At 46.5% G+C, this 20,979-nt stretch overlaps 1 protein-coding gene across 1 annotated transcript in view; it reads left to right on the top strand.

The window, feature by feature from the left end:
- DLGAP2 (DLG associated protein 2) overlaps window positions 1–20,979 on the top strand; it is a 685,607-nt gene that overhangs the window by 70,790 nt on the left and 593,838 nt on the right. The window contains exon 2 of the mRNA XM_055345374.1: window positions 16,961–17,068. Within this exon, the coding sequence (XP_055201349.1) occupies window positions 17,054–17,068 (15 nt within the window). The 5' untranslated portion in view covers window positions 16,961–17,053. The remainder of the gene's footprint in view (window positions 1–16,960; window positions 17,069–20,979) is intronic.

Genomic DNA, 20,979 nt, shown 5'->3' on the forward strand with positions numbered 1-20,979 from the left:
TGACCTGAAACAGTTGTGAAATGCGGGAAGGACACCCTGACCTTGCGTGTCACATCAGTGACGGATTGTTTCAGAGGAGCGGCCACGGACACGTGGCCTGCCAAGCACAGTGCAGTGTAAGTAGGTGTTGGGGAGGGTTGTCCGCATCTATCGTGAATCAGGATCCTCTTGGTGGACAGCTGTGGGTCTCCAGTGAGCCGATTGTGACAGCAGTGTCTGTGGTCCTGTTCTGGGATGGCGGCTGGGGGTGCCCATGCTGGGGCTCTGTTTTGCTCATCTTCTCCACCTTGGTTGCGTGATGGTGACTGGCACGTTGGACTTGACCCATGCCCGTGTCTTCTCTGCCCTCACCACGTGTCCCGCTCCACGTGCGGCTCCAGGTGGCTGCAGGGATGGTGTCCCTTGCTGTCCCAGCTCGTAGCTGGTGAAAACCTGCCCCCCTCCTGAGCCTTTAAACATGTGTTGGCTCCTGGGCCACAGGCTCTGGAGGGTTCCAGATCCTGGGAAGCGTCCCAGTGGGCTCCACCCTCTGGCCCAGTTCTCACCCCATGGGCTGGTGCTGCTCCCGTGAGGTGAGTGAGTGGACTGCTGTTGTGACTTTCAACACATAACGTTCAGGGAAGAGAGAGATGCACAGGGTCAAAGGAGGTGTAGAAGAGGGAGTTGGGATTTGCCAGGGCCTTAAATGCTCTGCAGGTGCGAGGATGTGAGAGGGGCACAGAGGACTGGGAGAGCCCCAGGGATGAGGATGGCTCATGAGGGTATGGCGGCAGCAGTGTTGTGTCCCTGCTCTCAGAGTCCTTGGTTTTCTGACAGTCAGACACTTGCTGTGTGGTGCTTTCCAGCTCCGTGCTGGGCTTGTGTCGCTTCCCGGGGCTCAGGGACAGTGCTGGAGGGCTTGGCCGTGGCCGTGGACCTGGAAGAACCAGTGCCGCTGTTGCAGAGTCGTTAGCCAGCCTGGCTCTGTGCGTGGCCCATCCTGAACACCTGCTCACCGTCTGGGCCCAGGAAGGGATGTAGTGAGTGCTGAGGCCGTCTGCCTAGTACTGCACCTTCCACGCTGGTCACAGCCACGGCCAGTGCTTCCCCTCCTGCCTCCTGAAATCCACCTCTTAACCCCGTGCCTGATGCTGGGCCCCGCACTGCCCCCAGCCTTGGGGCTGACCCTCAGGCTGACCCTGAATCCCATGCTGGCGCTCACCGTGACCCCCATGCTGACCCTCAGGTTGACCCTGACCCCTGTGCTGGACCCAACCCTTGTGCTGACCCCCAGGCTGACCCTGACCCTTGTGCTGTCCCCGTGCTGACCCCCCACCCTGCGCTGGCCCCAGTCCTCTCATATTTGCTCTCCGCCATCACTGGGTCCTCTCTGGCCTCAGAGGCGTCCAGCTTTGCTGGTGCTGCTCAGGTGTCCTCACGATCACACACAGATCGACTTTCCTCTTGGGTTTACTGTTTGTCTCATGCACCATCTGCTGAGCCAGATGCAGCTCTGGCTGTTCCCCATGCCCTCACCCCACTTGGGCTGTGCCTGGGCTGCTGTCCCCAGACGCTGCCTAATCAGGTCCCAGCAGGGGACCATGTTTTTCCAGAGCACAATAATTTCTCCCAATCTAGGATTCACTTCCACGTGATGTCTTCCTCTCAGAATTAAGAGTGTATTCCTGGTATGGTGGCTGTTTTTTGTTCACGGTTTATTCTTTGCTGCACAGACGGTAAACCCTGTAAGAGCAACATGCCTCTGATCTGTTTCTGTAACTAATGCACGTATGTCTTTCCCACGTTTACTGACCGCAGGTGAATGGGCCGTGGGAGGTGTCGGTCATGAGGTCAGCAGGGTCGTGAGGGGGCGATCACAGGTCCAGGAAGGCCCAGCGGCAGCCCCAGAGCCCGAGCCGACTAGGTTCCACCAGGTAGAAGCCTGGTGGACGGGGTCGTGGAATGTGTGCGTTCAGAACTCTGCTGTTTGCTGCCAGTTCTGACTTTATAAAACTCCAAGCCCACCATATGGTTAGTGTAAGAGGCCGTTGAAATAGTTCACCCTTTCCCGGAAATAGAAATGTTGGGGCCAGAGGGACCCTTCCTGTTTGAGCTCGAGATGCGCACTTCCCCTAGGGCGGGCATGCTATGTTTGTACTGGACTGATGATCCGAAAGGATGTTTTTGTAATGCGGGGAACAAAATACAAGTCAAGGGCTTTCAAGAGAAATTTGAAGTTCAATTATGGGTAAAAAGATGTATCTGTTCAATACACTCAGCTCGTAGCTCTCGCGTGAGCTTCCAGCTGCCTTCTGAGCAGGTCAGGAGGAGTGCCGGCTGTGAACTGAAGAGGCCGCAGGAGGGCCGCTGGTTCAGGAAACAGACATGTCAACGCTGATGGTGATCGGACGCTGGAGTCCACGACACACAGTGTACGTTCCCGGTTCTCACCGTAGAAACCTTTAGGAAGGGGGCAGCCACGTGCTGAGGTTGTTGGACTTCCTGAAGGCAGAGCTGCTCTCGATGATTCCCTGAAGTCTGTTACTAGGTTTTTTTCAGGAAACCACTTTCCTCTTCGTCTGAGACGTGTCTCCAGCTCTCAGACTTGCGCACACTCCAAGGAAGGTGAGTGGCGTGGACTCTGTGTTGTGCTGGATTTCTGCAGACACGGTGGACCTGGGGCTTGTTCGGTGCTGAGGTCATGCTCTCTGGAGCCATACACGTCTTTCTGCTTCTGAGAGAATCCTGGGCGTGTGGCGACAAAGCCAGGGGTGCACCTCTCATGGTTCTGTCATCTACGCTTCACGGGGTTGGTTGAGGAGATTAACACAGGCTCCGCAGCCTTGAGGTTTGTTTTTTTTTTTTTTAAAGATTGATTGATTGATTGATTCATGAGAGACAGAGAGAGACAGAGACAGAGGGAGAAGCAGGCTCCACGCAGGGAGCCTGATGCGGGAATTGATCCCAGGACTCCAGGATCACGTCCTGGGCCGAAGGCAGGCGCTAAACTGCTGAGCAACCCAGGGATCTCCACAGCCTTGAATTTTATCAGGAAAATTCTAACATGGGTATGTGCCTGCCTTCTTGCTCAGTATACTTCAGACTTTCTTATGCTGTTTTCACCCTAACGCAGCATTAAGTTACCCAGAAAGGGCACTGCTTGTCCTACACTAATTTACACCAACTCATCTTCCTTTTTCCACAGCTTCAGACACTTGAGGAATTTGTGGCGGGTAGGATTTGCTCCCTAAGTGACCTGCAATAGTCAAAGCTCCCTTTGCCCCTTTTATACTGCCAGGTTGATGGACTTTTTTTTAATATAAATTTATTTTTCATTGGTGTTCAGTTTGCCAACATATAGAATAACACCCAGTGCTCATCCCGTCAAGTGCCCACCTCAGTGCCTGTCACCAGTCACCCCCACCCCCCGCCTACCTCCCCTTCCACCACCCCTAGTTCGTTTCCCAGAGTTAGGAGTCTTCTCGTGGTCTGTCTCCCTTTCTGATACTTGTACCAGGAGTGGGGCTTCAGAAATGGCAGCTCTTCCCCCCTGCCCCCCAGTCGTCTCTCATGTCGTCAGGGTCCTTTCCCAGATCCGGGGAAGCCATTTCCAGGATCACCCACAAAGCTGTGTCTCAGAAGGGCCTTAGGAGCTGAGATGCTCTTCAACACCTGGTGGCATCACGTGTTCCTGCCTCACTGAACTCGCACCATCTCTAAAGCTCTTCCCAGGAATGCCAACCCATCCCCAAATTCTCGTGCTTCCCAGCATCAGGAGGGCTGGTTTCAGAACGTCCTTCATTTTATTTGTCTTGAACTCCCAAACCACCTGCCTTTCTAAGGTTCCAGAAGGATCTGGACTATGATTTTTTGAGCTACAGTTTTCATGTCCTATATACCACTGTGAGTTAATCTTCTCTCATTTGTTTGGACACGAACAAAGCTGGGAACCTAACCAACACTTAAAATTACATTTCTGTGGGAAACTACATTGAAATTTCAACCTGGACTGTTAGTTCTTGCTGGGTTTTCCCGCCTAGCCCTTCCATTTTGAAGACAAAATAGACAGGATGCTATATTTTGCCGATTTCCTCTGCCAAGGCCATTTGGAAACCCTTTGGAAAATTGGGAATAAGGTAAGATCTTAGAACCAGAAGATGCAAGGCAACATTCTTCTATGGTAGAATTGTAGCTTACTCAATTAGGTAGGGTTTGTTTGGTTACAAGTGACAGATACTCAGCACATTGTGGTTGACAAACACACAGGATGTGTATAGGACCGCCATAGAGAATCATGGACATGGAAGCCAGATCTTAGGGCTCAGATGATGTCTTTAGGTGTGGATTCTCTGAGCCCTGCCTGGGGCCTTCTCTGGGTGACCTCCTCCACCTGGCAGCCTGCGGCAGCTGCAACCTCACCTTACCATAACACTCATTCCCGACCATTCCAGTGAAAACCACAGCAGCAACTGTCCTTTGGTCCATCAGTAGTGTGCATGCCTCCGGGCTAGTTGCCACGTGTGGGGGTGAGATGGTGGGCCAGCCCTGACTGGGGCACATGCCCATGTGGACGGAGAGGGAGGTGATCCCGAAGCCCGAAGGAGGGTAAGGGCAGGGCCAGGGTGAGGGACAGATACCCCCAGGCAGACAGACACGTAGCACTGCAGTTTTACTAAAACTTTAGGTGCTTGAGTTGGCAGCCAGAGCTCCATTTTCTTTCTCTGAGCTGTTTCTTATGCAGCTCGGAGAAATCACAGGTGATAAAACAGCTTTGTTCTGGAGCCCCTGGTCAGTGAGGCAGCTCACAGTTGTAAATGTTACGTCCCTCTTCTTAATAAAGAGGTTTTCTAAATGAGTGAGTGCTGTGTAAAAGGACGAATTCCAGATTATTCTCAGTATGAAGTGGCCAGGACACAGAGGAGCCAGACCGAAGGAGTGGTCAGCAGAATTACTGACCCCAGCTGTAGGATCTGGGGTGTGCCCACCTGGTGTTCCTGAGCACAGTGGTCTGATTATAACACCTGCACCTCCTCCACCCTGCATCTCCTGGCTCGGGCGGAGGATTTTGGCACCTTCTTCAGATGGCCAAGTCTTCACAAACATCCTGATTTTGGACTTTTCCTTCCTCTGTGATGGTCTTTGGCTGCCTTGGATTTTTCCGATGGGCTGGCCGCAGAGTTCGTGTTCTCTCCCTAACACTAAGCTGTCATGCTCTTGTTTTATGGTCACTAAGAGCCCAAAGAATGAAATTGTGTGAAGATATGTCTGTTTTCTGTACAATCTGATCCCTTTCCCCCATTCCAAAAGGCAGTTTCTTAGCTATGTCTTGTCTCCTCGTTTCTCTTTGACCATAAAGCTACCTTTGAAATGAGGAAGACTGTGGCTAACAGGACACTAAGGAAGAGAAAAGGAAGGTGAGTGAGCAGCAGAGGACTGGAGAGATAGAAACAGCTGGAGGAGAAGGTCGGGAGGGAAGCGAGAAACTGGGTTTTCCTGTGAGATTAAACACAGAGCAGCGGGGTGATGTGTTAGGTAATTTGGAATATTAATGATTGACCTTGAAGTGACACCTGAGATGGAGTCCCAGCTGTGGCTCCTGTAAATTGTACTGTTCTCTGCTGATCCATCACCAGGTTGCCTGTTGTGTGGTGGATGTAGTACCGGTCTTATGACTAGCATGAAGTTTAAGGAAGATAACGTGTTCTGTGTTATAATGTGACATGGACATGGAGACCCTCTGTGTATGTGTCACCAGGCTTGATGGAGTGGATTTCTGCTGGTTGGGTATTATCTATTGGTGATGTGCTTCTGTCTGCAGGTATTGGGTGGGAGAAGGTATGAATTGTGCACATGGATATTAAAGGAACGATCTGTGTGGTGGCCAAATCAGTGAGAAAGGAGGGACGTAGAGTTTGACGGACATGGGTTTTATTCATCTCTTGATTTTCAGTGTATGTTCCTGGGTCTGCTGAGACCTGGGGAAAACCCCCGCACTCAGGTGGGAGGGAGTGGGCCCCTGGAAGGGAATTCTAGCACCAGGGAGGACTGGGAGTGGCATCTCCCCTTCCCTGAGGATAACAGTAGGGAGCTGCTGACTGGGACCTGGGCCTTCAGGGGTGACCCCGATGTGTCCCTGAATGCCATGGCAGAGCCACCTTCTGTCCACACTGGTGAATGATTGGGTAAGAGGCCGTATATTTGCCAAGTAGAGGTACACAGGCCACCTCTAGGGCAGCCTACCAGCTGATGACCCACCATAAATTCACACTGGCTATTACTCTATCCTAGATAAATTGATACCTAATTTATCCATCATAACGTTTGTACTTAACACTCAGTACCTTTCAAAATGGTACCTTTCTCTCTCCTTTTTTTTTTAAATTTTTATTTATTTATGATAGTCACACACAGAGAGAGAGAGAGAGAGAGAGAGAGGCAGAGATACAGGCAGAGGGAGAAGCAGGCTCCGTGCACCGGGAGCCCGACGTGGGATTCGATCCCAGGTCTCCAGGATCGTGCCCTGGGCCAAAGGCAGGCGCCAAACCGCTGCGCCACTCAGGGATCCCTCTTTCTTTTTTATTTTATTTATTTATTTTTTATAAATTTATTTTTTATTGGTGTTCAATTTGTCAACATATAGAATAACACCCAGTGCTCATCCTGTCAAGTGCCCACCTCAGTGCCCGTCACCCAGTCACCTTTCAAAGTAGAACAACTTCTTCATTTGGTATGTGTGCTTGCTGTGTCCTCATGTGGGCCGGCGTCCACTGGTTTGCCACTGAGACGCCCCTAATCCAGATGTGCCTAGAAAGGGCTATAAACACCTGCTTACGGGTTCTCTCGCCATTTGAGAGTTTGAAATTCCAGGGATCTTCTCACTTTTTCTTAGACCCATGATCTGACCTAAGCTTTTACTGCTCAGGAAATGGCCGAGCATGGACATACATGTGCTCTATTAGCGTGTGTGTGCTTAGGTCACGCACCCCAGGTGTCTCGACCACTTCCAGCTTCTCTCTCAGCCAGCACGGCCCTGCCTAGTTTAAGTGGCTGCTTTGTGGCAGAGCATTGGGGAAAAACAGGACTGTGGATAAAAGTTCTTCCTGTTGTTCTAAGTTAGGACGTGTCTACTTCTGTAGGTTAACTTGAATTCAGCAACAGGTGGAGTTACTTTCCACGTGAGTATATCTGTTAATATGAAAGAAGTGGCTTGGCTGACGGTTTCTCACCCCTAGTCTCATTGAGGGCATGGCCAGGGATGGAAATCCCATCCTTCTTCAAGCATGAATAGTGCTTGTCAAGGACTTCTTCCACTATCATATCTTGTTCTCTAATAGACTTTCTCATGGGAAGTACTGGTTTGCTGTCCTTCTTACTTGCCAAAAAGAATAGTGATCCTTGTACCATTTGGTCTTTGGTTTGTGATGCTCTAGAGGAGACCTGGACCTGGGAGGAGACCTCCATGTGAGTCTTGATCTGCAGTTGATTTGTGCTAAAACTCTCTTTCTTGGTGGGGATGGGAACTTCAGTAAAATTGGGGTTTACTGTGATGTACTCCCGGACTCTTAACTCACCTGTTGATGATCTGGAAGAGAAGACCTCTGTAAGTATCAGGTCTGCCTTCTCTTTGCAGACCGTGTGGACTTTACCATGAACCTGACGCATCTTGCTGCCTCCATTTCTGACCTCTCCCTTTTCATTACTCCAATTCTACTGGTTCTTGCAACATGTGATAATTCAAATAGTTCAAAAACGCATTTTATAATGAAATTCTGCTTATTATCTCTTTAGTCATTAGTTAAAATATCAAGCAAAACACAGAGTTCTCTGGCACACACCATTACACATCTTATGCTAATGGCAATACAACGATTATAAAAACAATTGCAAATATGAAGATGGAAGCGTCTAATGCTCTGATAATTGGATTTCAGACACGGCTCTTTGCCACCTATGGTTTTTGAAGCACGCTCTATAGATGAACCTCATTACACTGAATCATTTTTCTGCCATCTTGTTTGTGACATATGCTACATCACAATTTCCCATAACCTTGTTTACTAAACAAGTTTAGTACTATTTCAACATGAGAATCTAAAGAGGATGAGTTTTCTTATCTAATTTATTAGTGATTTTTTAAACTGAAGGCAGAAGAATAAAAGTAGTTTATAGTGATTTGTGAATTGATATGTTAATATTGGCATGTGTTGGTTTTCTCACTGTGCCAACCTGTGTATCACTCAGTCCTTGTCTGAAACATTTCTGGCATTTCAGAAATGTGCTAGTTTTACTTAGGGACATATGTTTAAACGTAATAGCTGGATTTGATTAAATGGCCTTTCGTGAAAAATGACATCCATTGGTAGCTGCAGCGTTGGGTCTCCTGCTTTAATACTTGTGGAAAAGTGAGACCTTATGAGGAGGCTGTAAGCTTGGACAGTGACGAGATCCTGCCTAAACCGTTACTCTGCTCTCTCAGTGTATGCATCAGGATCCTGATCTCTGTTGGAATATCACAGCATGACCACTGCCGCATCCCCACATCCCACTGCAGCCTAGGAGCTTTGGAGGAAGCTAGCTCCATCACGTGGCCATGGGTTTGCATCCCAATGGACTTAACCTGACTCAAGCCTTTGCAATTGGCAAAGGGATTTCTGAGAAAAAGGTTTCCTCTCTTCTAAGGCAGCTTCTGGAACTCACTCTCCCTGGAAGTGAGCAAAAAATCCCTGGGAATTCTGAGCAGCCGTCCTGCCACCATGAGGTGTAATCAGCTTTAGGTTGAAGCTGTGATCATAAGATATAAGGGGAAGACACAAGTTCCAAGTGCTTGGCATCATGGAGCCAAGGAATCAAACCAACTCTGAGGCTCTGGACTTTGCATCCATGTGAGCCAATAAATTGCCTTTATTGTTGAACGAGTTTGAGTTCATTTTTCTATTACCTGCCACCAAACACAATGTAATTGCTACTGAGATGTGTATTGTCAAGGATCTCCAAAGACCCAGAACTGATAGGATGTGTATCTACCCGTATCTCTGTCTAGAGAGACTGAATGTAGGGAGTTGGCTACCATGACTGCAGAGGCTGCAAGTCTGAAATCTGTAGGTAGGCTGCCAGGCTGGAGACCCAGGACTGGGTTGCTGCTACATGAGTCTGAAGGGCCATCACTGAAGTCTCAGTCCCTGGATGTGACTTTGTTCCAAGTGCTGGCATGCATCCCTGTCCCGTGGTGTTCTGCGCTCCTTCTGCCTCACTTTCTGCCTGCCCTGCTGGCCTCACAGTGACTGCTCTGCTCTCCTCTCCTCCTGCAGAGCAATCAGAGTGGAAGATGGGGCAGCAGAAGCGATAGGAAGAATCAGGTACTTGAAAGAAGGAAGAACCTGTTTGTGGCTGAGAAGATGAATAGAGAATGTAGTTGAGAGTTGAGTTCCTTTCCTAATAATGAGATATCCATGACATTTCAATGAGATCTGTAATCCTAGAATACTGTGTTAATAGGGATCAGATAGAAGCAGATGGTATTAAATCAACAACATGCCATTGCTTTAGGGGCTAGGAGACAGCATCAGGCATTCAAGATAGGGATAACAGATTATCAATTAGAAGACATCCATGGCTGGCCAGTTGGTGGAACATGTGACTCTTGATCTCAGGGTTGTGAGTTGAAGCCCCACATTGGGTGTGGAGATAGTAAAAAAAAAAAAAAAAATTAAAAAATATTTTGAAGATGTACATGAATATACGAACTAAATTTCTAAACTAGATGGAGAAATCAGATTGAAATTAAGACATGCAGCTTTGGAGCACAGGAAAAACTGAGTTTAAGGAATAATAGTGATTATGCTAACATGCTTATACTAAAGTTCCTATTTGTAACATTGAATTTAATAGTGCTTTTGAATACACATTTCTGTATATAAAATTTTTATTAGACATTCACATTCTGTAAACACAGAAGCTTGGTATTAAGTGGGCACCTCTAATTTAATGCCTAGAGGAAAAATAATGCTATCGTAGTGCTTATCTGGACTGATAGTGTTGAAGGAATTATTTTCACATTTTTTATGTTTCTTTCTGTACATTCTGACCTTAGCCTAATATGTGATACTTAGAAGAATTACATCAGGGTCAAGGTCTGTACACATATGTGAACATGTTCCACTTTTTCTCCACATGTGTGGAAATGTGGAAAGTGGTTAATTTACATTAGGAGTGGTGATTGCTTTGGCTAGCGGGGTCCAGTGAGGGAGTGGCTCATCTCTGTGCATCATGTAAGTGGCAAAAAGATAAGTAGAATGCATTACTCAGTTATGCTTTGCCATGATCTCTTAACTATAATAGAAGATATTTTTGTTACTGAGTTGATTGCCTTTCAACCAACTAAATAGAATTTGACATTTCTATATTTTCTCATATCAAAGGAGCAGTAGAGCAAACATGTTCTTCAGTTCCTATTGTCACATAGATCTCATAAAGGTTCACATTCCTTTTTATTTTTTTAATTTTTATTTACTTATTTTGTCAGAGAGGAAGGTGGGAGGGGCAGAGGGAGAGGGAAAATCTCAAGCAGACTCCCCTCTCAGCACAGAGCCTGACATGGGCTCCATCTCATGACCCTGAGATCATGACCTGACCTGAAACCAAGAGGTGGATGCTCAACTGACTGAGCCGCCCAGGTGCCCGGTGCCCTCGTATGCCTTTTTATTTTTTATTATTTTTTAAATTTTTATTTATTTACGAGAGAGAGAGAGAGAGAGAGAGGCAGAGACATAGGCAGAGGGAGAAGCAGGCTCCATGCACCGGGAGCCCGACATGGGATTCGATCCCGGGTCTCCAGGATCGCGCCCTGGGCCAAAGGCAGGTGCTAAACCGCTGCGCCACCCAGGGATCCCCCTCGTATGCCTTTTTAAAAGGTAAAAAGTACCTGAGATATTTTGGGAAGGTCAGTTAAAATATTTGTAGATATTAAAAATTAGGTATTTTGTGTAATATTTATATATTCATGTGCATAGGTTGTAATTGGGAAAATATTTTGTGATTTGGAAAGTAGGTTTTTATAAATTCACTTTATTTCTTTTTATTAGGGAAAGTACTCTGTGTAAAATACAAATATGGACTATGCTCTGCTTTGCATTCTTGAAGCCTGTGAGTGGTGATTTTTAAAAACCTATTCTTTTCAGCACTGAAGAATAAAAATAGAAAGTTAAATTTATGTTACAATTATACAGTGCAATTCTAAAGGAGGTTGAGGATCTGAACAGCTCAGAGGTGCTGATGATTGGATGCTCACTGAGGGGCCTGCTCTCCTGACCCAGATGTTCTCCCTCAGGAGCTGGGGGAGTACCCCTGTCTCCCTCCCCTTCTCCCCTGAGTCTGAGGTCCTCCTTTCTTCACTGATGGAGAGTCTGCATTTTTCCAGCTAATCAGGAAGGAGATGCTTGTTATCTTGACCCTCAACTTTCTGGAGTCCCAGAAGGAACTCATGGCTGCCTTGAGTGTGAGAGATGAGGGGATGGAGAGTCGAGGAATGATAGGCCATAGAAGTGTAGTCATCAGTTGAAAGACAAAACGCTGAATTAGGGCAGTCTCCTGTTCAAGTACATTTAAAGGATAGACTGGGAAAAAACTCAGAAAAAGACCCAAATTCTCCTCTCTAAAATAGTGGGATGTCATGAAGAGGGCAGAGATTTACAGTGATTTACAATGATTTAGTTTTCTTTCTCCTGAAATTTAGAACAGACTTTGCCAACACCTGGATTAGGATAATGGAATTAATAGGCACACAAGTGCACTGGGCATAGTCTGAGGACAGGTGTTATCCTCCTGGAGACCGTGTTTGCAACATGTGCTGAGGATGTTACATGAATAACCCACTTAATCCTTCCTGTTTCCTTCTGAGGTGGGTCCTGTTGTTACCTCCACTTTATTCGTTAGGGAACAGCACACAGTGGTTATGTAACCTACGTCCGGAGGCTGGGTCACTAATGAAGCCTGGATCCTGGAGTTGGTACCCTGCTTGCCTCTCTGTTTTTAGCCCATGTGGTGTGTGGGACAACTGGGCAGCAGGAGTAGGAGGCGATGTGAAGGCACTGGTTAGAAATACACAAATTACAGCCCTTGAAGTTAAAACTCAGTAGACATTCACTGATCAGACATAGCTGAAAAAAATTAGTGAACTAGAAGATGAAGCTGAAGAAGTATCTTAGTATTAAACACAAAGGGAATGTGAGAAGCCATAGAGATGAGTGCATAGATCTGAAAGGTGAAGAATGCATCTGATATAGGCTAAGGAAAGGGATAAGGGTGAATCAATATTTGTAATAAAATAGCTGATAATTTTCCCAGATTGATGAACACTGTGTTCAGATTGAAAAATTGTACCAATACCATATGACTTCATTTGTAGAATTTAAGAAACAAAAACGAAAGGAAAAAAGAGAGAAAAGCAAACCAAAAAGCAGACTTTTAACCATAGAGAACACACTGATGGTCGTGAGAGGGAGGTGGGGGGATGGGTGAACTGGATGATGGGGATTGAAGAGGGCACCTGTCATGATGAACACTGGGTGATGTATGGAAGTGTCGAATCACCATATTGTATACCTGAAGCTAACATTATACTGTATGTGAACTAGCTGGAATTTAAATAAAAAGTCAAGTAAAAAAATGGTACAGAAAAACTGTGCCACCTGCTAGTCCAGAGTAAAGACAGACAAGATGCACATCTTGACCCATCCCTGTAAAATGCTGTAGTATCCAGGGTAAAGACAGAATCCTGAAAAGCTTGATCAAGAGAACAGAAATTGCTTATAGATTAATGAGAAATTTCTCAAAGGTAACAACAGGTCCCTGAAGCTATCCGTTAGATTTCTTGAATTCCATACCTTGTCTGTCATTCAGTATTGAAGGCAAAATAAAGATATTTTCAGACATACAAGGACCTGGACAGTTTACCACACAGACACCATGCTGAAAGAACAAAAGAAAATATTTTTGAGCGTGAGGAGAAATGAACTCAGAAGGATGCTAGCCAAGAGATCAAGGACACATTTATTAATAAGTATTGATTTTAGAATAAGTCATAGGTTTTCCTTTGTTTAGTGAGCACCATACTTGGTATCTACACAGTAGTACTGTCAGAGCAGCTGTGGTGTGGGGAAGGCATCATGAACTTGGAGGAAAGAGTAAGCATCCTAAGTTCTTTTATTCAAGAGGATGTTGGAGATGCTGATTAATGGCTTTGCTAGAAAAATAAATATGGCTTGCATATGTTAAAACGGTTGAGGGAAAAATAAAATATATAGGTACTGGTAAAGTAGTGTAGTGGAAATCCTATATAGAGCAGTAAAGAATAAGTACAAAGAAAAACAAGGGTGAAGTCGCAGGACAATTTAAGTCTCAGTTGATCAATAATCACGATAAACTAATGTGGGTGAAACTCAGACATGAACACAAATAGTCTCAGATTGGATTAAATACAACCTGGAATTTTTGATGTTTAAAAGAACATATGTTAATTATAGTCCCATAAAGTTACTAATTTAGTATTCACCAATAAAAAAGAACATTAAAAAATGTTCTTGCAGATAGACAAACCTATGCAAGATTCATAAAATCAAGAGAAACTTTAAGAATATGAAGAATTAGGGACGAAGAATGTGATAGAATCACAAGTACTTAAAAGGAAGGATCTTATAATGTGCAGAAATTTTTGCTGAGTAATTTGAAAATCAAGATGAAATGATTGATTTTCTTGGTGAATACAAGTGACATAAATGGACCCAACCAAAGCTAGCAAATGTGAATGGATCAGTTACCATGGGAAAATTAAAATTTTTCTTCTTAGATATGCTTTTATGAAAGACATTGGATCAGTTTTATAGGTAAATTCTATATGAACTTTTATGAATTGATAATTCTGTGTTATCTAAACTAGTTTAGAGTTAAAACTATCATTCTCTTTAATGAGCAATTCCCAAACTTGATAATAAAGCAGAAAAAGGCTAATTTCACTTAAGAATGTAAATTTCATAAACAAAATATTAGCAAATTGTATCTAGGTATATATTTAATAGTCTTTGTTCCGAAAATGCAAGGTTATTTCGATAATAGCATCTCTATTGTAGTAATGTATAAAATGAGCATGTTGAAAAAACAAAACATATGGTTGTACCAGTAGACCCTGAAGGACCTTGAAACAACACAGCAGCTGCTTAGGATAAAATTCTAAGAGAGAATAATGGCAGGGCGCTTCCTAAACAGGGTGAGAATATGATCAGAAACCCCACAGCAAGCCGAGGGTGATTGGGGAATACTAAACTGTGGATCAAAGCAGCAGTACCAGAATTATCACTCTAAGCCCCATATAAATTATATGGGAAAGTAAAAGACATACAATATTGGAAATGTCCAGTGGAAAAAGGAAGAGATCACACAAAGTCAATTAGGTAAGCAGGAACACAGATTATGTAGAGCAAATGCAAGATCAGTAAATAAAATCATGAACTGCAGTAGAGGTGATAAAGTAATGGCAAAATGGGTCTGTTCTCAGAAACCGCAAACCCTACAGGCATAGCTTTGGAGAACAGGAATGCATTAAAGTCTATAGGGAAGAAACCCCGAATTGTGAAATACTTGGAAAGGACAGAACAGTGCTTGGTAGGGGGAGGCAAACTTGGTATTAAGTCCTCTCACTTCACTTCAGGTACATAAGTGTGTGTGATATTGATATAATTTTGATAAAATCCATTTTGGGGGGCCAGCAAGGTGGCGGGGGGAGTGGGGATTTGATTATGGGATAATAAGGTCAAGGTAGGAGGATACATTTTAAGATTGTCTACTTAAAAGTTTAAAGATAGTCTGAATGGTGGGAGTTCTGGTCTGCTCGAAACACATGTCCTAATGCTGTAGGAGATCAATTGATCTGCAGGACAGTCTTTTGTGTATGTGTGACATTTTCGAGTTGGTGGAGAAAATATGGCTTATTCAGCAGATGTACTGGGGTAACTCATTAGCCTTTGGAGAGAAAGTAACATTTCTACTTCACAACTCAACGTTTCAAACACATTAATGATCTAATCATTAGAAATAGTTGTAGAAATGCTCACACAAAATTGGGTTGAATGTGAGTTTTAAATTGTGGAATCGGGAAGATCTTTCTGGTGTCAGAAGCCCTTAAAGAAGGGACTGATAGGGATCCCTGGGTGGCGCAGCGGTTTGGCACCTGCCTTTGGCCCGGGGCGCGATCCTGGAGATCTGGGATCGAATCCCACGTCAGGCTCCCGGTGCATGGAGCCTGCTTCTCCCTCTGCCTGTGTCTCTGCCTCTCTCTCTCTCTCTCTCTCTCTGACTATCATAAATAAAAATTAAAAAAATTTTTTTTTTTTAAAAAAAGAAGGGACTGATAGGTTTGGACGGAAGTCCTAGGAAGCCCATCCAAATGGTTGAAAAACACTGTTGAGGAAGTAAGTGCACAAGGTGGCAGGAGAAGCCTCACGGCCGTAGAGTATATAAACACCGACTGTTTATTAGAAATTTCCCCCAAAGGAAGTAGAAAGATCTATGGAACAGACTGAGTGGAAATATATTTGATCAGTCATCATAACCAGAGTTCTTCAAAATCCATGGAAACCATGCAAAACTTTCCTCATGGCAGAGGCACACAGGAACCTGGTGACATTATGTGTGCCCTGGCACACGTGTGGCTACATCTTGGACTCCTAGCACGCATGTCCTGTGATCTGCTCCCTGGAACGTCTGTTCTGCACACACACTGGGAAACGTCTGGAAATGTGCAGAATTTTTAGCAGTTGGGAAAACCTGGAAACAACCGAAATGCCCCAAGGGAGGGGTTTGCAGGGTCGGGGTGAGTCTTCAGGAAGAAAGCAAGGAGAGATGCTGGCTCGGGCCGGGAAAAGTGCAAGGGAGAAGCAGAGCGTCGTTCCGTAAAGGCAGAACCGCAGGAGGCAATGCCCGCAGGTGCGCACACAGCATAGATGGTGGTCACAGTGGTCGGTCGCAGGGGACAGACTCCCTGGTGACGGGGAACCAGGGGTTGCTTCCCAGGATCCACTGTATGCCTGCCGGCCCGCAACACTGGCTGATCGTCAGACCCTACGAGGTTTGCACGTTTGGAGGGAAGCACGTGGCGTTTCGTCCTGTGCTTGGTCAGAGATTCTGGTGCCCGAACAAGTTTCAGGAGGTGCCACATGCAGGACTCCCAGCTTCCACGCAAAGTTACGGAACCTGGCCGTGGTTTCGGGGGGCGCGGGAAGTGTGTGAGCGCGTGTTTTGTGATCGTCCCCGCTCAGTCAGAAGACGAGTGCTGCGTGTTTCCAGCATGACGTGATGGACGGGGCTCCTGAAGGAGGCTCCGTTCCCATTTCCTCTGACCCACTTGGCGCGGCAGTGGCCTGGCACTGGCATGCAATGAGAAGGGGAGCAGAGAATTTTAGGATTTATTAACATACACTTTCTAGCCCCTTTCTGTGTGTGGTTTTTTTTTTCTTTAATACTACCATCAGTTTTACGAGGGTCTGGTGATATTTTCTCCCCCCCACCCCCAGGAGAGAGAACGAGTAATTGTTAATATTCCTGGTACCGCTTTTGTTTCTTGGAATTTGCGTGGCTCCTCACTGAGCAGGTGCTCTGCCACCGAGCTGTTTGAGAAATGACAGTCCTGGCTCAAAGTACGGCCGCCTTCTTCCTGTCGGGTCACACACGTGGGGCTGGGAGACGGCGGCTGGTACCCCCAGCCCCGCCGGAGAGGTGCCCGCCCGGCGCGCCGCTTCAGGCCCTTATTTCAACCTGCTGGGCTTTACTTTTCATAGACGGCGTCTCTGCCAAATTGCTGTATTTTTAATTTTTGCCGAGTGTCATGTTTTCCGTGTACATTCCATGTGTTTTCTTTTCTGTGGGGGGGAGGTTGCTTATCTTTTTTTTTTTTTTTATCATTTTCCCCATTTCTATCCATTCCTCATCGTAGGCTTCCCCAGCACCGGAGGCGCAGCCTTAAGCACGGCGCGGTTCCCGAGCAGCTGCCGCCGGACGCCCTCGGCCTGCACCCAGCCCAGCCGCGATGGGGACCGCTCAGGTAACGTCCCTTCTGAGCTGCCTTGCTCTGCGCGTCCGCAGGGGCGGGAGGCTGCGGGCGGCGGGTGGCCATGGGGCCGGGAGGGACGAGGATGTGACCCGGCCCTCTGCGGGTGCGGTGTTCGCTGCTGTTTGCGGTGGAGGGCGCGCAAGGGGCCCTGAGAAGGTCAGTGGGGGCTCACGCGGCAGGTGGTGATAAATTTATTGCTAAAATTTTTTTTTACCTACTCGATATTCTCAGAAATCGATGTTGCCCCGGGGTGTCCACGGCCACAGCCAGGCGCGTGGTCGCCCCTCGGTAGGACTTCAGTTTTGTGTAAGAGCCTTCGGGGACAGAGAAGACGAGCTTTTCCTTTTATTTGATTTTTATTCTTCTTAATATTTAGCATTTTTTAAAGAGCTTATCTATAGATTCAAGTCCTCCCTACACGCAGCATGGGGCTCGGACTCCCAGTCCCGAGGCCAGGAGTCCCACGCTCCTCTGACTGAGCGGGCCGGGCGCCCCGAGCTCTCCTCTTTGCATGCTCCTTGCCCTCTGCTCAGCCGGCACCATCCTCTGACCTCCTCAGGCAAACTCCCGGAAGCTCGATGGGACAGGTGACCGTTCCTTCCAGGTGGGGTGGGATTCTGGGTTACGAAGAACACAACTCACAATGGCTCATTCGAGCAGCACAGGCGTCTGTTACGAAGGATGTGCGGCTGAGCAGAGAGCTTTCAGCAGGGCCGGGTAGAGGGGTCCCACCAGAGGCTACCAGTCCCGCCGCCTGGGCCCCCGTGTGACGCCACCGCCTCCAGGATGCTCACTCCCTGAGCAGGGAAGTGCTGCGTGCACAGAGCGTGGATGCTCCAAGGACATTGGGTTGCAGATGTTTGTTTGGGTGTTTCCCATGGGAGGAGCCCGTGATGCAGGGGCGGGGGGAGGGTGCTGGAGGTGTGGGCAGGTCCTCCGATGTGGCGGCGGTCCCCCCCCCACCCAGGCTGCCCACCACGCCCACATCCCTCCATCCTTACCTGTAGGCTGGTGACAGCAGGTGTCCCCATCCCCGGGGTTGGGGGGGGGGAGGGTGGATCGCAGCGGGGAGGGAGCTGCCTTGGCTCTAAGCCCCCCGGGTCTCCCCAATGGCTGCCCAGAGCCCTCTGCTGCTGCTGCTCCTGTCATTGGATGCGCCCAGGCTGGCCAGGCAGTCTGCTGCCCTCAGTGGTGCTCCGGTGGCTGTACATGGTCCTCTCCTCGGGATCTGCACTAGGAGGACAGAACTCTCCCCCAGGCCCCTGTGCAGCGATGCCACCATGTGAATGGTGCTCCTGGCCTTCTGGATAGGATCGCCTAGTGCTGGGCCCATCTGGGTGGGAGGTGCTCGCAGTTTCCCAGACTGCGGAGCTCCCGGTGCTGGTGGTGCCCTCCCTCTAGCGGCGGATGCCAGGCCTGTCCCCAGACGTCGCGGTGCGTCCCGTGAGGGCAGGTGGTCCCCACGCACTCCACTGAGAAACACCTGAGGTCTTCAGATCCATGGATGTTCATGATCTTCCCTTAGCATCTGAGAATCTGTAATGATGCCGTTTCTCTCCTCGTGGATGCTGTGAATTCGAATTTTCTTTGCTTTTTTTCCTCATCAGGCAGGTTTGTCCATTTTAATGATCTCTGTGAACCAGATTTTGGTATCATTGATTATCAGTGTTGTTTTTATATTCTCTGTTTCTGATTTCTGTTCTTATTTCCTTTCTTCTACTTGCTTTGGTTTTAATTTGCTTTTACTCATGGTTTTCAAAGATTGAAGTGGCAGTCAGTGATTTGAGATGCCTCCCTTCCTAACAGGCATTTGTTCACTGTTATAAACTTCCCGTGAATTTTACCTTGTCAAGCCCTGGAGATTTCTGTATTTCTGTAAACGTTCCTGAGAGGCGGTTCATTCACGGAAGGAATACGGTCCATCAGGCTTCGTGGAGCAGGAGCTGTGGGAGGCCCTCCTTGCCCTGTCCACTCTGAGGGGTTGCCCAGCCCTGGCCTGGACGGGCTGCCCTGCCGGCCGTGGTCTGGTGGTGCTCGGCTGCTGGGGTTCCATCTGTTGTCTTCTCTTAGACTCTCCTTGATGATTTTGCTGTGTAGGTGGGATGTTCTTGTTTCCTAGCTGTATTTGGGATGTATTTCCTTCTCTCCACCACTGGCCCTTATATGGGTTTGGGAAAGGAGAAGGGGGCACGTGGAGGCTTCTTCTCCCCACCTGCACCCCGTCTTTCTCAGCTTATCTGTTCTGTCCATGGAGAGATGTGTCACCTCCCTGAGAGGCCACTCCACAGTCCCCGGGGAGGGGAAGAAGGGGGAGAATTGCTCATTCTCCAGTGCGGCAGTGGACATGGGAGTGTCGGGAGAGATTTTTGGTTTTCACAATGGCAGGGAAGACCACTACCGGCATCTGGTGGGTTGAAGCCACGATGCTACTAATTATCTGCCACCACGAAGAGTGATCTGGTCCAAATGTCAAAAGAGACAATGTTGAAGAACCGTGCTTAACTTTTACGATCTAACCTCTCATGTTTATTAGGTATTCTTAGTCTGAATGAAAAGGGTAAGATGATAATATAATTTTGATAAAGAACCATTTCTCTTGAGTATGAGTATTTTTTGCATGGGAGCTCTAAGGACATTGAGTGCTCTGCATGCAAATTCATTTAGATAGATTAAAATGAACATCTGGATTTTTGGAGGTAACAATAAAATGTTTTTGAAACAACCTACTGGAATTATTCAGATGCTTATCTTTTCATTGATAAAACAGCTCAGTGTATATAACCCCAACATAACCCAGTCTTGGCAATCCTACAATCCTCATGCGGACTTTAGAGCATTGTTTACGTTTCTGTTGTGCTCAGACAAGGCTAGGAACAGTCTCTATTTTGATATTGGTCTCATTTAAAATATGAGAAATTATAGAAAGTGTTCTCAGCGTTGCTGCTGGGTCAAGCCACGGTGATTCTGAATGTAGAAATCTAGTTTTTTTTTTTTTTTTTACAAAAGAGAATTCACTCTTCTCAAGGTAGGTATGAACAGGTCTGTGTTGCTCTGAGACAGAGATTATATAGGAAGAGCAACAAAATAGTACCACGTGTGGTCCTGACTGTCTACAGGCAATTGAATCCTATTTTAGGACATAGCCATCTCCTAACATTACAAAGCATTACAGGTTTTCCTTGGGCAGCATCCTTGGTTTTTATGTTTTATTTATCTTATTTTTAAATTTATTTATTTTTTAAAGATTTTATTATTCGAGAGAGAGAGAGAGAGAGAGAGAGAGAGAGAGGGGCAGAGACACAGGCAGAGAGGGAAGGTGGCTTCATGGAGGGAGCCCGATGAAGGACTGGCTTCCGGGATCCCAGGATTATGCCCTGAGCCAAAGGCAGACGCTCAACCTCTGAGCCACCCAGGTGTCCCTTGAGCGCTCTTGTGAGTAAATATTTTAACGGTTTTAGTTCAGCAAGTACATATGTATTAAAAATTATATAAATTCTTTGTGGAATTCAGAGATTTGTGGAAATTATGAATGCTGTAATTGTAAATTCTTTTATATTATTTGTCTCTTCCTTTTTAGAAATGATGCAAGCAAAAAAATTACCATGAAAAAATTAGCATAAATAAAAGATTCAGAGATGATCATTGTTGACATTTTGGTTTACTTTTCATATTTTCCTATGTCCTTATATGTATATATCCACAATTTGCATTAATAAAATGATTGTACCAATTGTACCAATTATTTGAATGACAGATGTTTTAACAAATTAGTGTAGTATATTATGGTAACTCTCCTTGTCAATGAAAATATTAAAAAATACTTTAATAGCCATGAAAAACACCTTGATGTGGGCATCACTCAGTGGAAGTGATGTTCAGTTCTCTGGTAATGTAAATAACAC

This window comes from Nyctereutes procyonoides, unplaced genomic scaffold (assembly GCF_905146905.1).
Source record: "Nyctereutes procyonoides isolate TBG_1078 unplaced genomic scaffold, NYPRO_anot_genome, whole genome shotgun sequence".
NCBI classification, from domain to species: Eukaryota; Metazoa; Chordata; class Mammalia; order Carnivora; family Canidae; genus Nyctereutes; species Nyctereutes procyonoides.